The 14,712-nt window shown below is 37.5% G+C and overlaps 1 protein-coding gene across 1 annotated transcript; it reads right to left on the reverse strand.

Annotated features, from left to right (window-relative positions):
- Positions 1-809: 809 nt before the first annotated feature.
- Positions 810-11,656, reverse strand: LOC103661396 (carbonic anhydrase 1). The gene is made up of 7 exons (XM_008689106.2): positions 11,428-11,656; positions 10,594-10,791; positions 8,682-8,800; positions 6,182-6,277; positions 3,802-3,864; positions 2,770-2,925; positions 810-1,247 (listed from the first exon to the last, which is right to left on the reverse strand). Exons 1-7 carry the CDS (start codon positions 11,531-11,533, stop codon positions 1,131-1,133), a joined length of 855 nt encoding a protein of 284 aa, XP_008687328.2. The 5' UTR covers positions 11,534-11,656; the 3' UTR covers positions 810-1,130.
- Between the last annotated feature and the right edge of the window lie 3,056 nt (positions 11,657-14,712).

Consider the following 14,712-nt stretch of genomic DNA (forward strand, 5'->3'; position numbering starts at 1 on the left):
CAGGCTCCCAGCGGAGGAGCCTGATGTGGGGCTCGATCCCAGAATGCCAGGACCACGCCCTGAGCCGAAGGCAGACGCTTAACCGCTGTGCCACCCAGCGCCCCTGCTTATCTTTCTTTTTAAACTATGCTTATGTTTATTTAGACCTTTTGACCGATTCTGTAACATTAGACAACACTAAGACATTGGAATGGGTACGGGCTTTGGTCTCTAATACAATTCCTTACATTTAGTCACGGAGAAGGAAGCTAAAGTGAATCACAAGACTACACACTAGACACAAGATTTAGATTCTGGTTGTAGATATGGCTCAGAAAGAACGGACTGCAGGTTAAGTACACATCTGACTAAAAGATTATATGATGTTTCATATGAGTCTAAGTCCAAATGACTCCATCATTTTTATAAACCATTCACTGGTGAATTTTCTTCAAGTTTTAAATTACGGTTTCTCTATTCAAGCTAACTAGTTATAATAACGGGGAGGAACAACTAATGACTTTGCTAATGGGAGGAGGAAAAGTGGAAGCAACAACCAGAAGCAACATCTTCCCATAAAAAAGATACCATTTTTATCACAGAGAACACAAGTGATAGCAGTGTTGGGCCAGTATAGTAATATTAAAAACAGTTGTCATCTTAGCTGTATATTTGCTTCAAGAGTAAGAAATATTTCATCTCAAGCTGCTCTTAGGTTATTACATTTGAGGCAAAATAATATTGCAAATAAGGCACTTAAGATTTTTGAATGTACATGGGCCAGAAACAATTTAATATTTAAAAAAACAGAGTACATAATAGACAAGAAAGGGGTAAAGTTATTTTACTGGTTCAACTAAACTGAAGAAACAGATACAAATCACTAAGAAATTATTCAGTATACTTTAATTGCAATTATAAAGAATTCCACAAAATAAACTTGAATTTAAGCACAAGTTTTACAAGCTAATAGATTATTATTTGGGTTAAGCATTAAGAATAAAAATAAAACTTCACTCTAGAGATTGAATTTGCAGCTATGTTGCCTTGCTAGTATTGAAATAAATGTGTTTCTTAGGAATTGTTTTACTGGATTATGTCAGAAGCAGGGCAGTGTTCCTTGAGAAAGAAGACGTTCCTTCCTGGTCCCATCAGAATGAAGCTCTCACTATTCTGTCATTCAGAGGCTGGGGTGGTCGGTTGTTGCGCTGCATGGGGACAGCCTTGTCACCTTCAACAGTCGATAGAAGGCTTCGGAACTGTGCCAGCTGGGAGGCAGGATGAAATAGTTATCAGAGGCTATTAAAGTTACACAAAACACTTTATTTCTAGTATTATTAATGCACTGATATTTAGAAAACTAAGTTGCTGATTGCAGTGGTCTCACCAATGGGAAGGGAGGAAGTCAAACATTCCTTCACATTTATTCGAACGAGGTATTTGGTTTAGCTTATTAGTGATGGGCTGGATTAGAAGGCCAACTCTCTCAGAATTGTCAACTGGGCTACCTTAGGTGAAAGATGTTCTGCCTCTTGCCTCAGTTTCCATACAGTAAAATTACAGGAACATTGACTGTACTCACTGCGCTGTGCCTTTTATCCCCATGACTTATTCATTTCACAGCTCTACCTCCCACTCCCCTTCCTCTATTATGCCCATCCCCCCACCCCTTCCCATCTGGCAACCATCAGCTTGTTCTCAGCATTTACATCCTATTCTGCTAAAAATCTAGCCCATTTAGAGTAACTTAAGCTACGGCTGAAGGCTTATTTTGTGAAGCCAAAATGCGTGATAATTTATCAGCTCTCAGAATAAACACTTTCCCACCCCAAATATACCCCTACCTTTTACTTAAAATGTCACCTTATTAAAAAAACCTGTCATTAAATGTAGACGAATTTTTAAGAGTTCCACAAACACGTCAACTGGCCTAGAAAACTACTGACTCCACTGAAAGCGAAAATAGTGATTGCACCTGAAAAAAAATTGGCGTGCCCTCAACATTGCACTACAAATCATAGATTTAATATAGATAAAATTTTATATGGATAGAGTAGTGTGAAACAGACTTCTTAAATAGCTGACAGGAAAAATATTAAACACTGTCAGCTATTTACATTGGGTCGTGGTGAAGATTAAATGGGTTAGTACATATAAAGTTCTCAGAATGGTACACAGCATGTGGCATATGCTCAGAAGCATCTGTTACCAGGAGGCTCCGGACATTGCCTGTCCTATAGGTTTGTTACGAGAATTGGCTGACAAAACCTTTGTAAGGCACCTAACAAAGGGAGTTGCTCAATCAATGGTAGTTATTATTATCATAATTATAAACAATAATTAAAGACATATTTTGTTGGATAGCTAATAACTAGAGCTTCAAAAAAGAACAAAAACCCTTCGTCAGCTCTTGGGGTATGTCAGTTTCAAGCCATACTTCCCCAAAGTCTTAGTAGAACTTCCAGTAGCAATCTTTTCTTTGTTTCTGAAACTTTTAGGAAGACACTTAACAAGGTTGGATTTATCCTGAAGAAGGTGGAAAAGATAGCAGGAGGTTCAGAATCTCATAGTTTTTTTTTCCTATATAAAGTAAAAAGCAGTATGATAATACACATTTTTTTTTGATTATTCAATAGACCTATGTCAGAAATGAGTCTTTTTCAGTAGGAACGGAAAACAAACTCCTCAAAAATCTATTTGAAACCATAATGCCCCCAATAACACTATGAATTGAAGTGATATTATGGCTTTGTACTCCCAATTTCCACTCTTCCATCTTTGACACTCTACCTGTTGTGGGCTGATACCGATTTTTTCCTTACAGATGATCCAGGTTACACTCTCATGAAGGGGAGGATGAGTTAGAGAGCCAGAGTAGGTCCAGTAATCCAGGGATGAAGGAAGGAGAGCAGAGGGGTCAAAATTTGTGAATGGGGCTCGTTTGTTCTGGAAGAAAAAAGAAAATAATATATCAATATACCATGATTTAAAATACCTACATCATATACATATATTATACCTATGGTATATTATCTTGGCATATATATTGTCTTGATATTTTAGCTGAGAATTTAATTAATTTTTCCTATATAGTAAACACTGCTGTGTTTATAGATATAAACAGTAAAAGTAATAGAAGACTGAAAATTTGCTACACTGACATTTTGACCAAATAATCTCCTTCCTTCCTCTTCTGGTTGAACATAAACAAAGGTTAAAAAGTTTTTAAATAATCTATCCTCTCTAAAAGATATTTCACTTCCAGAATAAAACATTTATTGTTTCTTTAGGAATGAGGCCGGATACTGTTTCAGTGGCAAAACCATCACTGACATGCATATTGGTTATGTTTTAACCTTATTCTATTTATTCCTATTTTCTATTTTGATTGTTTGTGAGTGGCATATTAATGGTGTCTCAAAAGAATACCCTTAACTCCTGCATTTTTGTACTGCTCAAGAAACAGATAATTTCCTTTGTGAAATGGGAAAAAAATCACGTTTTAGTTGGATATACTTTTTAAAGAAAATTTAAATGGCTATGGAACCTATTCTCTAGGCTTCATGCTGCTGAAATAGACACACACACACACACACACACACACACACACAACTGGGAAAAAGAAAAGAACAAAACAAAACAAATACCTGAGTCAGAGACCTTCTCAGAAGTGAGCAATATCTAGTTGTACCTTGATTTTCAGATTGGTAGCTTTTGCTCTAGCCTTCCTACTCCCCACTTCAAATACGTATTTAAATGATTTCAGCAGTTCTGTGGACTCCTGTTTCTCTGATTTTAAACCAGTGTATTTAGTCTACTGACCTTGGTTTTAACTGCGTTTAGGGCATCAAGTACTTTCTGCAGTCTTGGGTTGGCCTCATCAACCTGGAGATTAAAAAAAACAAAAATGTGAGTTAGAAATTGTTATAAAGTCAAACTACGGGGCACCTGGGTGGCACAGCGGTTAAGCGTCTGCCTTCGGCTCAGGGCGTGATCTCGGCGTTATGGGATCGAGCCCCACATCAGGCTCCTCTGTTGGGAGCCTGCTTCTTCCTCTCCTACTCCCCCTGCTTGTGTTCCCTCTCTCGCTGGCTGTCTCTATCTCTGTCAAATAAATAAATAAAATCTTAAAAAAAAAAAAAGTCAAACTATGTATAGCTTTTTTTTTTTTCCCAATTAAAAACAGTAACTGAAGAAGGGTAAGGTATTTTCTGTCTGCTTTAGGAGAGGGAATTTTGCTGGGCGTATGTCCTTGCGGTGGGCCCTTGTCCTCTATAAATTGTTCATAGCGTGTAACCACTGTCAGCCTAAAAACGAGAAACCAGCTCTAGAGGCAAAGCATTTATTTGACATCAAAGAATTGCAATTCAGGGTACACAGATTGGGGTAGAAACCCAAAGAGCATTCCCGTTACAGGACATAGACTCAGGGTTTTTATAGAGGAAAAGGAAGACCATGTAAGTGGTTTTGAGTAGAGTTCATTGGTGCTACAAGCAGGATGGGATTCTTACTTCACTGATAGGTCAGATGAAGTGGTCACTATGCAAAAGTTCACTTTTTTCGGATCTCTCAAATAGGATTTTCTTGTTCTTGCTGACTTCTCGGAGTGTTGGTGGTTTGGCCCATTTCAAAGGTTCAGAAAGCAGGGTGTGCAAGGCAGTTCTCCTGCAATGGCTACTATGGCTCCATTTTAAAATGGTTCTGTGCATGTCATTTTTCACAGCACAGAGAAAGTGGCAAACAAAAAGCTCAGTTTTAATTTAATATGGCAAGATATTTAAGGATATACAAGTCAAAATCCAGGAACTTAGCAAAAGTGTGACCCAAGCACAACCTTTTACTTTCGGCCTGCTTTATTAGTTATAATTGGTACAGTGTGTGGTGTGTTGTAAGTGTTTGATAAAGGTTAGCTAGAATTACTATAATTCCAAAAGTTAGCCACCTAAGTGTGATATTTATAATGAGAAACATGTTTATGACACAGAGCTCCTAGAACCCTTGGAATTTCCGAAGTGATGACCCTGATAAAGGCGTCTTTTGTTATGTTAATTAGGGGACTTTTGGACTGACTCCAAGAATGAGGGCTGGTTGCCAGGAGAAGCAACCATGTGATTAGAGGGTTGGAACTTTCAGTTCTACCCTCAGAACTCTGGGAATGGGAGAGGGGTAGGGGCATGAGCTTGAATCAATTGCCAATGGCCAATAATTTAATCATCGTGTGCATAATGAAGTCCCCATAAAACCCCAAAAGAACTGGGTATAGAGAGTTTCCAGATTCGTGAATTCGGGGAGATACAGGGAAAACAGTGTGCCTGGAGAGGGCAAGGAAGCTCTTTGCCTTTCCCCATACCTTGCCCTATGCATCTTTTCCATTTGGCCAGTCCTGAGTTGTATCCTTGTATAGTTAACTAGTAATCAATAAGTAAAACGTTTCTCTGAGTTCTGTGAGCTGTGCTAGTAAATTAATCAAACCTCTTCAAACCCAAGGAAGAAGTCAGAGGAACCTCTGATTTATAGTCAGTGGGGCAGAAGCCCAGCTAACAACCTGGGTTTGAGACTGACATCTGAAGTAGGGTGGGGGAACTGTAGTAATCTTGCAAGTCTGAACCCTTAGCCTGCGGAACCTAATGCTATCTCTGTGTAGACAGTGTCAGAATTGAGTTGAATTCCTGGACACTCTGCTGGTGTTCAAGAGTTGCTTGTTAGAGGTGGGGGAGGGACGGGGAAACTGCATATCGGAATTTGGTGGGTAGAACCCAAAAGGCCCAGTTTAATAATAACTTCCCTACAGAACTTTTAGGGACACTCCTATAGAGGATTTAAACAACATCTGCCATTTTAAACATTCACTGAACCTTCTTTATGGAACAACAATCCTCTTAATATTTTTCCCTGATGATATATTAAATTGATAAATTCCTGAACCTAGGAAGTAGGAAGTTTAGAGGAAAGGGAATTTGGAAAATCTGGAAAATAGAAACTCCCTCCCACTCCAACACTTTCCTATTCTATCTCTACCTGAAACTTAACTCTCTCTTAAAAAGGGAAAAGCCAAGAGAAAACAGTAGCAAAGTACAGTAGCCATTAGTAAAATGGAACCTTTTCAAAAAGAAAGACTCAAATATCTTTCTGCTTTATTTTATACTATTTTGATGTTTGGTAAGAAATAGTGTCAGCCGAGCTCTATAACTCTGTAACTCACCTTCATCAAAACACCGATAATTGCCAAACCATCGGCCTGTGAGATAGCTTCGGCAAAGCTGGAGTACTTTGCAGAATTCCAGTGAACTAGGTGAAACTAAAAATGATAATGTGGTCAATTAGTTATTGATGCCATTGTAAAGACAAAACGTTATAAATTAACTATTACTATATGAAGACATATCTTGACTTAGATAACATTTAGGTGAACCTTCATCCAGCGGATGGGAAGGGCTACATTCTTGCTCTTCAGAAGGGTTATACACATTGAGTAGAGCAAGCAATTTTCAATTTCCATGGAACCAGAGAGTAAAATTTCTTTTCCGAAAATATCTTAACTTTTCAATATTACTCCTTTTTAAAAGCTGCTTTGGTATGAAAAGATCAGGAATTCCAACTAACTAGTTTTCAACAAAACTGAAATAACTTCTGTCAGGCGAGGTCCTTTTTAGTAACTTTATGGGAAGGGGTTCCTGGAGAGTCTAGGAGTCTTGGCCAAGAACACATTTTCTCAAGCACATCTAGACACCTGTCAAATCCTTATCTCTAGCCTAACTTCTCTGCGGAACTCTAGATCCGAATATCCAATGTGTATGTATGACATCTTCATAACTTCTTGATATCCCCACATGGATGTCTAACAGGTATCTCAAACTTAATATGGCCAAGTACAACTCTTGATTTCCTCCTTGCCAAACCCGTTTCATTTGGAAGAGGTACCACTGTTTGATTGAGCCTAATTGCTCAATCAAAAAGTACAACAGTTATCATTAATTTCTGACTTTCCCCACGTATCAATAGCCATCTCTCAGCACATCTTACTTACTTGGTTCACATCTTCAAGTCTTTGCATTAAGTGCTGATATTCTTTGTAATGGCCTTCCCCATAATCTGTCAATGGCAGCCTTTTGTCTTGAATTAGGGCTGAACACAAATGCCACTACTGAAAGAATCCTTTTCTGACCACCCAATGTAAAATGTTCATCTGGTCAATTGTATCACTTTAAGTTAACTAATTTTCTACATACCATTTCCTTAATCTCTCTCGCTTGCTCTCTCTCTCTTGCTTTTCCTCCTCTCTCCTCCTCCTTCCTTCCCCCCAACTCCAGCTCTCCCCCCATCCTCCCTTCTGTCCTCAGTTGCATGCTGAATTTTGTGGCTGAGTGCCTCTCATCTCTAGCCTGGATTATTTTTATTTTTCTTAACTTAGATGAGGTGATCACTGACTTAGATGTCTTAGATGCAACCAGATATGCCTCTAAAAAGATAGTATTAATTTAGGCTCCCAGGCCATTTGACTTTAGTCTACTTTCAGTTTTTTGAGGGAGAAAGGAAAGAAACATTTAATGGACTTCTGTAGTATTAAAAGTTATTAGCCAAGCTTTACAATGTAACATAACACCAATTATATTTATGTAAAATTCCCAAATCTTCTATTAAAATAAAAAATGCACATACCCTGTAGCCTAGCAATCCCTCTTATAAAAACATCTGCCCCACTTATGTGCTTTCACTAGAGCATAAGGTATATGGACAGAGGTATTTGTTGAAGCACATTTTGGTAAAAGTAAAAAAACCAATGGAATAAAAAGCAAAGGGCATTGTAATTGTCCATCTGTGAGGGCCAGTTAAATAAATTCTGATATATTCATACATTGAAATAAAATTTAAAGAATGAGAATTAAAAGAATGAGGTAGAATTACTCTGTTGACTTGGAAAATGATTATGATAAATTGGTAAGTAGGAAAAAAGGCACAAAACTACATGTATTACAAATTCATTTTGTAAAAGTAAAATAAAAAGTCAGCCTGTATATATGGGTACATATATATTTTATATTCATACATATAAAGAGCAAAATGTCTTCTCCTTCAATCTCTCTGAGGCTTTGTTGACAGTTTGATGTAAATACTCTTGATTTTTCTGTGTATATACAGACAAAACGTCTTGAGAGGGATCACAGACTTCCATGTGAGGGCAATTCAAGAGGCTGGAGGTTGGTGGCCTACAGCAGGAATCCTCAGACCCTCATTTAGGCATACGCTACTCTCTGTGTCCATTCCTGTGATTAAACGTGCACTCTTGGTAGAGTCTTACTGAAGTGTTCCAGCCTGGCCACACCCATGCCACCAGTGTGTCCAAACTCGAACACTTGAATAAGAAGCAAATGGTGTGGTTAGTTTAGAGTCAGAGCTTTAAGGAGAGTAGCACCTCGTCTTGAGCTAGCCTGATGTTAAGGTAACGGTTATTTGAGCCATTTTGAAGACAGAGATGATTCTTGGGCTCAACTCCAAGTTGCATTTTTCACATGAAAAATTTCCTCCAATTACCAAACCTGGTATGTGTGTGTTTGATTTTAATGGGCCCCGGGAGTTCCTTATAGGGCCGAGAATGCTCTTTCCTTTGGAGCCATTATAAGGGTCACTTACGTAATAAAGCAGGTGCTTCTGAAAGTAAGTCTCAGCGTAATTATCTCTTCTCACTTACTAAGTTACGTTACCTCTCCAGAATATTTGACTCCATCCACTGTGTGTTCAGAACCATAATCATTTGTGCTGCCCCAGTGAAAATGGAACTGATAGAGCCTATAGCTTTCAGAAAGAGGACCACCTTTCAGCACTAGAAGAAAAAAAAACTATTATTAGTTTTATGATCATAAGCTCCTGCTTATCGTTGCATTTAACGTAAGCCAACACTAAACTGGATGAAGTAGAACTGAAAACAAACACCAGCGCCAGTTTTTTTCTTGTTGGATTTTCCTCCCCACATCCATGATGATGGTATTCACATGTATGGTGTGTCTCTGACCATTGCATTGAGTTATATACAGTTCTCAGCATACGAGCTGTAATTTTATCTTTTCCTTTTTGTCCTTTCCTTTTTTTTTTTTTTTAAAGTAGACTCCATGTCCAGTGTGGAGCCCAACATGGGGCTTGAACTCGCAACCCTGAGATTAAGACTTGAACCGAAATCAAAAGTCGAATGCTTAACTGACTGTGCCACCCAACTGTCCCTAATTTTACCTTTTTCTGCTGCCAAGGAAGTATATTGGAAGGTGAATGAATTACAGTTTTACAGGGTTTTCCTTGATTCTGCTTTAATATGCAGGTTTATTCATTCATTCATTCTTTCAACAAAGACTATATAGACAGTATGCATTAAGATCTTTAGTAATTTATTTTGAGTAACAAATTACACATCACATACTTTGTAACTAGTCAAGACACAATGAGTATCTTGACACCTTTGTTGAGAATGCCTGTCCGGGGACCAAGAGAAAGTGCCAGTGAGACAATGGAGTCACTTTAAAAATTTTAACATTGAATGACTATGTCATTTTCAAAAGTTTATGTAATCACATGATTCATTAAACACACATAATACCAGATCTAATCTAATATCAACAATGGACATAGCCCCAAGGTGCCTAAACTTTAGGCTCAGAACCTTGTAGGAAAGTGCTAAAAAAGGTTTTGCCTTTTGTCAGCAGAGCTGTCTTATGAAATCGACATTTAATGAATTATTCAAGAAACATTTGTGAAAATCTTACCATGTAGCAGGAAATGTGCTAAGTTCTGGGGTATGAAGAATTCAGTCACTACAGTCTAGTAGGGGAGGGGGAGATAGATAAGTATACTTATGCACAGAATAAATTTTGCAAGATGTATGTAAGAGTCATTTTCTTACTGGTACCCAAGCACTTTACAATGATAGAGTCATTTTTCTTCCCTTTCTTTCTTTCTTTCTTTCTTTCTTTCTTTCTTTCTTTCTTTCTTTCAGATTTTATTTATTTATTTGATAGAGAGAGAGAGAAACAGCAAAAGAGGGAACACAAGCATAAGGAGTGGGAGAAGGAGAAGCAGGCTTCCCGTGGAGTCTGACGTGGGGTTCCATCCCAGAACCCTAGGATCATGACCTGAGCCGAAGGCAGACGCTTAATGACCGAGCCACCCAGGCGCCCCTAGAGTCATTTTTCTGGATGCAAAAAATATATTTTTCACTCCATTTCTCTTTCCCACTGTGTTCCTCTATCCTCATTCCAATTAGAAAATATTTGCCTTTTCCGTTTCTATATTCTCTATGATGGCTCATTAGACCTTCTTGGAAAAAATATTGTTTATTCAGAGAGTGTGAAGTGAGTGTAAAGATATTAGAGACCGGAAGAGATAGGATAGTGTCATGGATGAGAAGGACTGAAAAAAGACGGAGCTGGGGGTTCCAAAAATCATCTTTACCACTTGGGAGTTTTCAAGAAGTCCAAGATTCTTCACCAGATTGCAGGAAATTTATACACGTGCACTACACATATGCACAAAAGACAGAGGATTGCATTTGTGTTTCTTAAAGTCCTATTGTTTAAATTTTCCTAGTAGAGTCGAAGAAAATATAACCAGAAGGATCTTATTGCTCACCTGATCGGTTATCAGTGTCCTCATAGTTTACATGGAAAGAATGCCCCACGTTGATAATTTCTTTGGCTGTGGCTGGATCGTAGGAGATACTGAGAGGTTTAAGAGAGGTGTCATGTTTCGTTTCACTGGTTTTAATATCAATGGGAGATTGGTTTTTTCCATTTGCGATGGGATACATTTTGCTCCATTGTTCAGGACCTACCAAGGCAAACACATGCATACAATCAAAACTTCATCAAATGTTTGACTCCCAGTTTTAGGAATATAACCAGTTCTTTCCTTATTAGACTATAATTTATCCAGGTATCTTAAATGGTATTCTGTTTAACTTAATGAAAATTCAACATTTGAGAATGCACCTTTTCTGTACTATCCTATAAAATAATATATTTGTCAACACAACTATAAATGTTTTACTATTAGTATTAGATTTCTAATATATATAACATATATATGTTATATACTAACATATATGTACATATATACACATATGTTATATACTACAGATATATATTAGTACTCTATATATTATACACTATATATAATATATCTATATATATTTATTAGTACTCTCTCGCTATATATATAGAGAGAGAGATTGAGAGAGGAAGAGACAGAGAATACATTTCGTAGACAACTGTATCCTGAAGGACAAGTGCTAAGAGTACATGCAAAGATGTAATTATTCAAGTCAGGCAGTTCAAACGATTAACCTATGACTGTACAGTTATCTTATTTTGTTTATTGTATTTACTTTTTTAAATGCTCAATACCCCTTTTACTGAAAAGGCAATGAGCTATTATTTGGATCTACATGAGCAGAAGAACTCTTACCGTTTTTGTCATCATATCCCCAGTCGGAGCTCGTCATGATCTTCCACTTAGTTTTCTCTTCTGCAAACAAAGATAATACCTGGAATAACTGACTGCAGGCCAGCATGCAGTAAACAGCTGAAACCGCCACTTGTGGGTTTCATAGGAACTTCTCTGCCTTCAATAGGCCACTATTTCATCACCTCTGCCTATCAGGACGTACAGATAAGTAAAAAAAAAAAAAAAAAAAAAAAAAAAAAAAAAAAAGCTGTTGTAAAAAAAGCCCACAGAGGTAGGATCAGTTCCAATTGTTTTATTTTCTATATTGTAAGAGAGAAATATCAAAATCATAGGTTTTATAAAACCAAGCCCTATTTTTAAGGTAGCATTGATTGAGGGCCCAGTATGTCTCAAATGCTGTGCTGAAAACTTTACATGCATTAATTCATTTAATTCTCACAATAATCAAATTAGATATTAAAATCTGTCTTTTGCATAAGAAGGCTTTATACAGGTGAAGACACCTCCTGGGGTTACAAAGCTTGTAAGTAGCTGCTTACATCCCAGAAGCCTAGAGTTTAAATCTAGACCTGTCTAACTCCAGAGCTTATACTCTTTCTTTACCGTCCATGGTCAATAAATGCCCAATGACCTCCTCTTGATTCTGTTTTCTGGAGGACTGGATTAGTTGATCTGTTCTGGTCTGGCTCAAGATGACCATTAGTCAGATTGTTGGGCTTACTTCATTCCAGAATCTCAGTTTAGCCAAAAGCTCATGGACTAGAAGGTATACTTTGCTTTGCACTTGCTTCTTAATATTTGCTATTTTGCTAAAGATAACTAAAAACAGAACTACTATATTGATCAACATATTTGAAAAACATATTTGAAAAAGATGACCTCCTTTCATTATATGATTATGCAATGATTCACCCCATGAATATTTTAACATTCATAAGGGATGGTAATTCATTTAAAGTTTTTAGCACAAAATTACTTTGAGCCCTAACTAGTACGACCTTTTATTCCAATACATACCCGGGTGTGTTTGTGTACAAGCAGAAAACTATATAAAGAAACATGTAAAATTTAATGAATACCTATGGTTTGAGTCCTAACACCCCATCCATTTACTTCTATTCCTCTTTTTCTGCTTACAAACTTTACCTCTTTCAGCTTTATATCCCTACTCAATCCAAGATGTCTCATTTTGCACTCATTTCACTTTCACCTACAGCCTCCCCCCACCACCCCAAGTCCTGTTCCAGGGCTATGATCTTTGGACGGCTTTTGCATACCAAGAAGTTCAATCTTCGCAGCCTCTCTTCTTCTAAACTAACACTTTATTTCCTAAGGCCATCAAATTTTGATGTAGACTATTTGTTTTTCCTGATAAAATATTCCAAATAAGTCTAAACATACTTGAAAATGCATCAGGAGCAACTAGGCTAATGGAAAAATCTATTTTTTAAAAAAGAAATGCAAAAGTATGTAAGTAATTTTGGTAGAGAATTATTTAACTAATAACATTAAGAAGTATCAAGTTATACGTAAATTATATCTCAATAAAGCTGAGAAAAATAAAAAGATTTTAGCACTTTAGAAATTATTAAATGTTGAAAGTATGATGCACAGAAGGTTTAACTTTAATAATTATATTGATTCAGTTCAAAAATTTAGTGAAAATATACTAATGGGCCAAGGGGGAGAAAAGAAAGGTTTCCTTCATTACCTTATGAAATGGAATCAGAGGCCAAATATTACAGAAAAAAAATGTAAAGATGAAATGTTGATTATCCCAAGGGGATATCCATTATCCTAAGGGGATCCACCCTTAAACTCTATGTCACAGTTTTATCTCTTGACCTTCATAACAAATAAAATTCATGCAACAAACAAACAGAAATATCAAGAGTATTGGTAGATTGACTATTACTGGAAGAAGTGTTTCCCTGTGCATTCATGCTAGGGGGTGGTAGGCTGGCTAGAAAAGACTTTGGTTATAGAGCAATTTTCGTCTGCCAAGTCTTTAAAATAATGACCTCCTTCAGTCTTCACAGTAGACCCAGGGGTTAAGTTAGTCTCACCTCACTCCTTTTTTTTTTTTTTTTAAAGATTTTATTTATTTATGAGAGAGAAAGAGAGCATGAGTGGGGGAAGGGGCAGGGGGAGAGGAACAAGCAGACTTCCCACTTAGCAGGGGGCCCTACACAGGACTCAGTCCCATGAGGGACTCGATCCCAGGACCCTGAGATCATGACCTGAGCTGAAGGCAGATGCTTAACCCATTGAGCCACCCAGACGCCCCTCACTTCGCCCTTGAGGAGGAATAACTGAAGGTCACAAAACACAAGGAGAAGAGCCAGGATTTTAATCTTTCTGCTTACCTGGAAAGCCCATGTGTGCTGCCTCTTCTCTGTACCATCATGCCTTTAACAGGCTGTCTATCAAACATTTGCTTTAAAGTCAGCTAGTATTTATTACATTTATTTATTGAGTAACATCAATTAACTTTGCTGAAGATTTTTCAGTGCCCTGAAATGTTTTTCAAAAAAGCAGCATTTCCTCAGTGTTTTACAAAATCTAGAAACCATAATTAGCTGATTTTACATTATATTTAAAAGTCTGAGCATTTCTTATTTGGACTTTTCCCTTCTAGTTTCCTAAATGAACATTTTCTTCTGATTGCTCCTTTAACATTTTAAAGTTAAAAACATGAACTCTTATGTAGATGAAGAAATTACAGGGAGTCTCAAACTCAAGTTTGTGATTAAAAAGAATTCTCTGGTGTAGAAGGATGTAAACGTGGGAAAGAGGACTGTGCCTCGTTATGGTAGAGATCTGCTAAATGCCACTGAAAAGAAGTTCCAAAAGGAAATAGCTGTTCTCTAAAGCTTAGAGTTACACAAAGACAAGTGGCTTCCCTGGGATCCGTATTTTCCCCCAAATAAGGAAAATTAATGTCATTTTTATTTTTTATTTTAAAGATTTTATTTATTTATTTTTTATTTGAGAGAGAGTGAGAACATGGTTGGGGGGGGGCAGAGGGAAAGAGAGAAGCAGACTCCCTGCTGACTAGGGACCTTGATACCAGGGCCGTGGAATCATGACTTGAGCCAAAGGCAGACGCTTAGCCAACTGAACCACCCAAGTGCCCCTCAAATTTGGCATGACTCTCACATTGCTCTCTAACTTCCCTGCCCCTCCAGAAGGGGTACTGTTCAGGGTGGCAAGATAAACCTTCTATCTGGTGGAGAAGAGGGTCATGGAAGATGGTGATACTCGTTCAGACGTTTCTGTAGTAAG

Source organism: Ursus maritimus, unplaced genomic scaffold (genome assembly GCF_017311325.1).
Source record: "Ursus maritimus isolate PB19 unplaced genomic scaffold, ASM1731132v1 scaffold_9, whole genome shotgun sequence".
Lineage (NCBI taxonomy): Eukaryota > Metazoa > Chordata > Mammalia > Carnivora > Ursidae > Ursus > Ursus maritimus.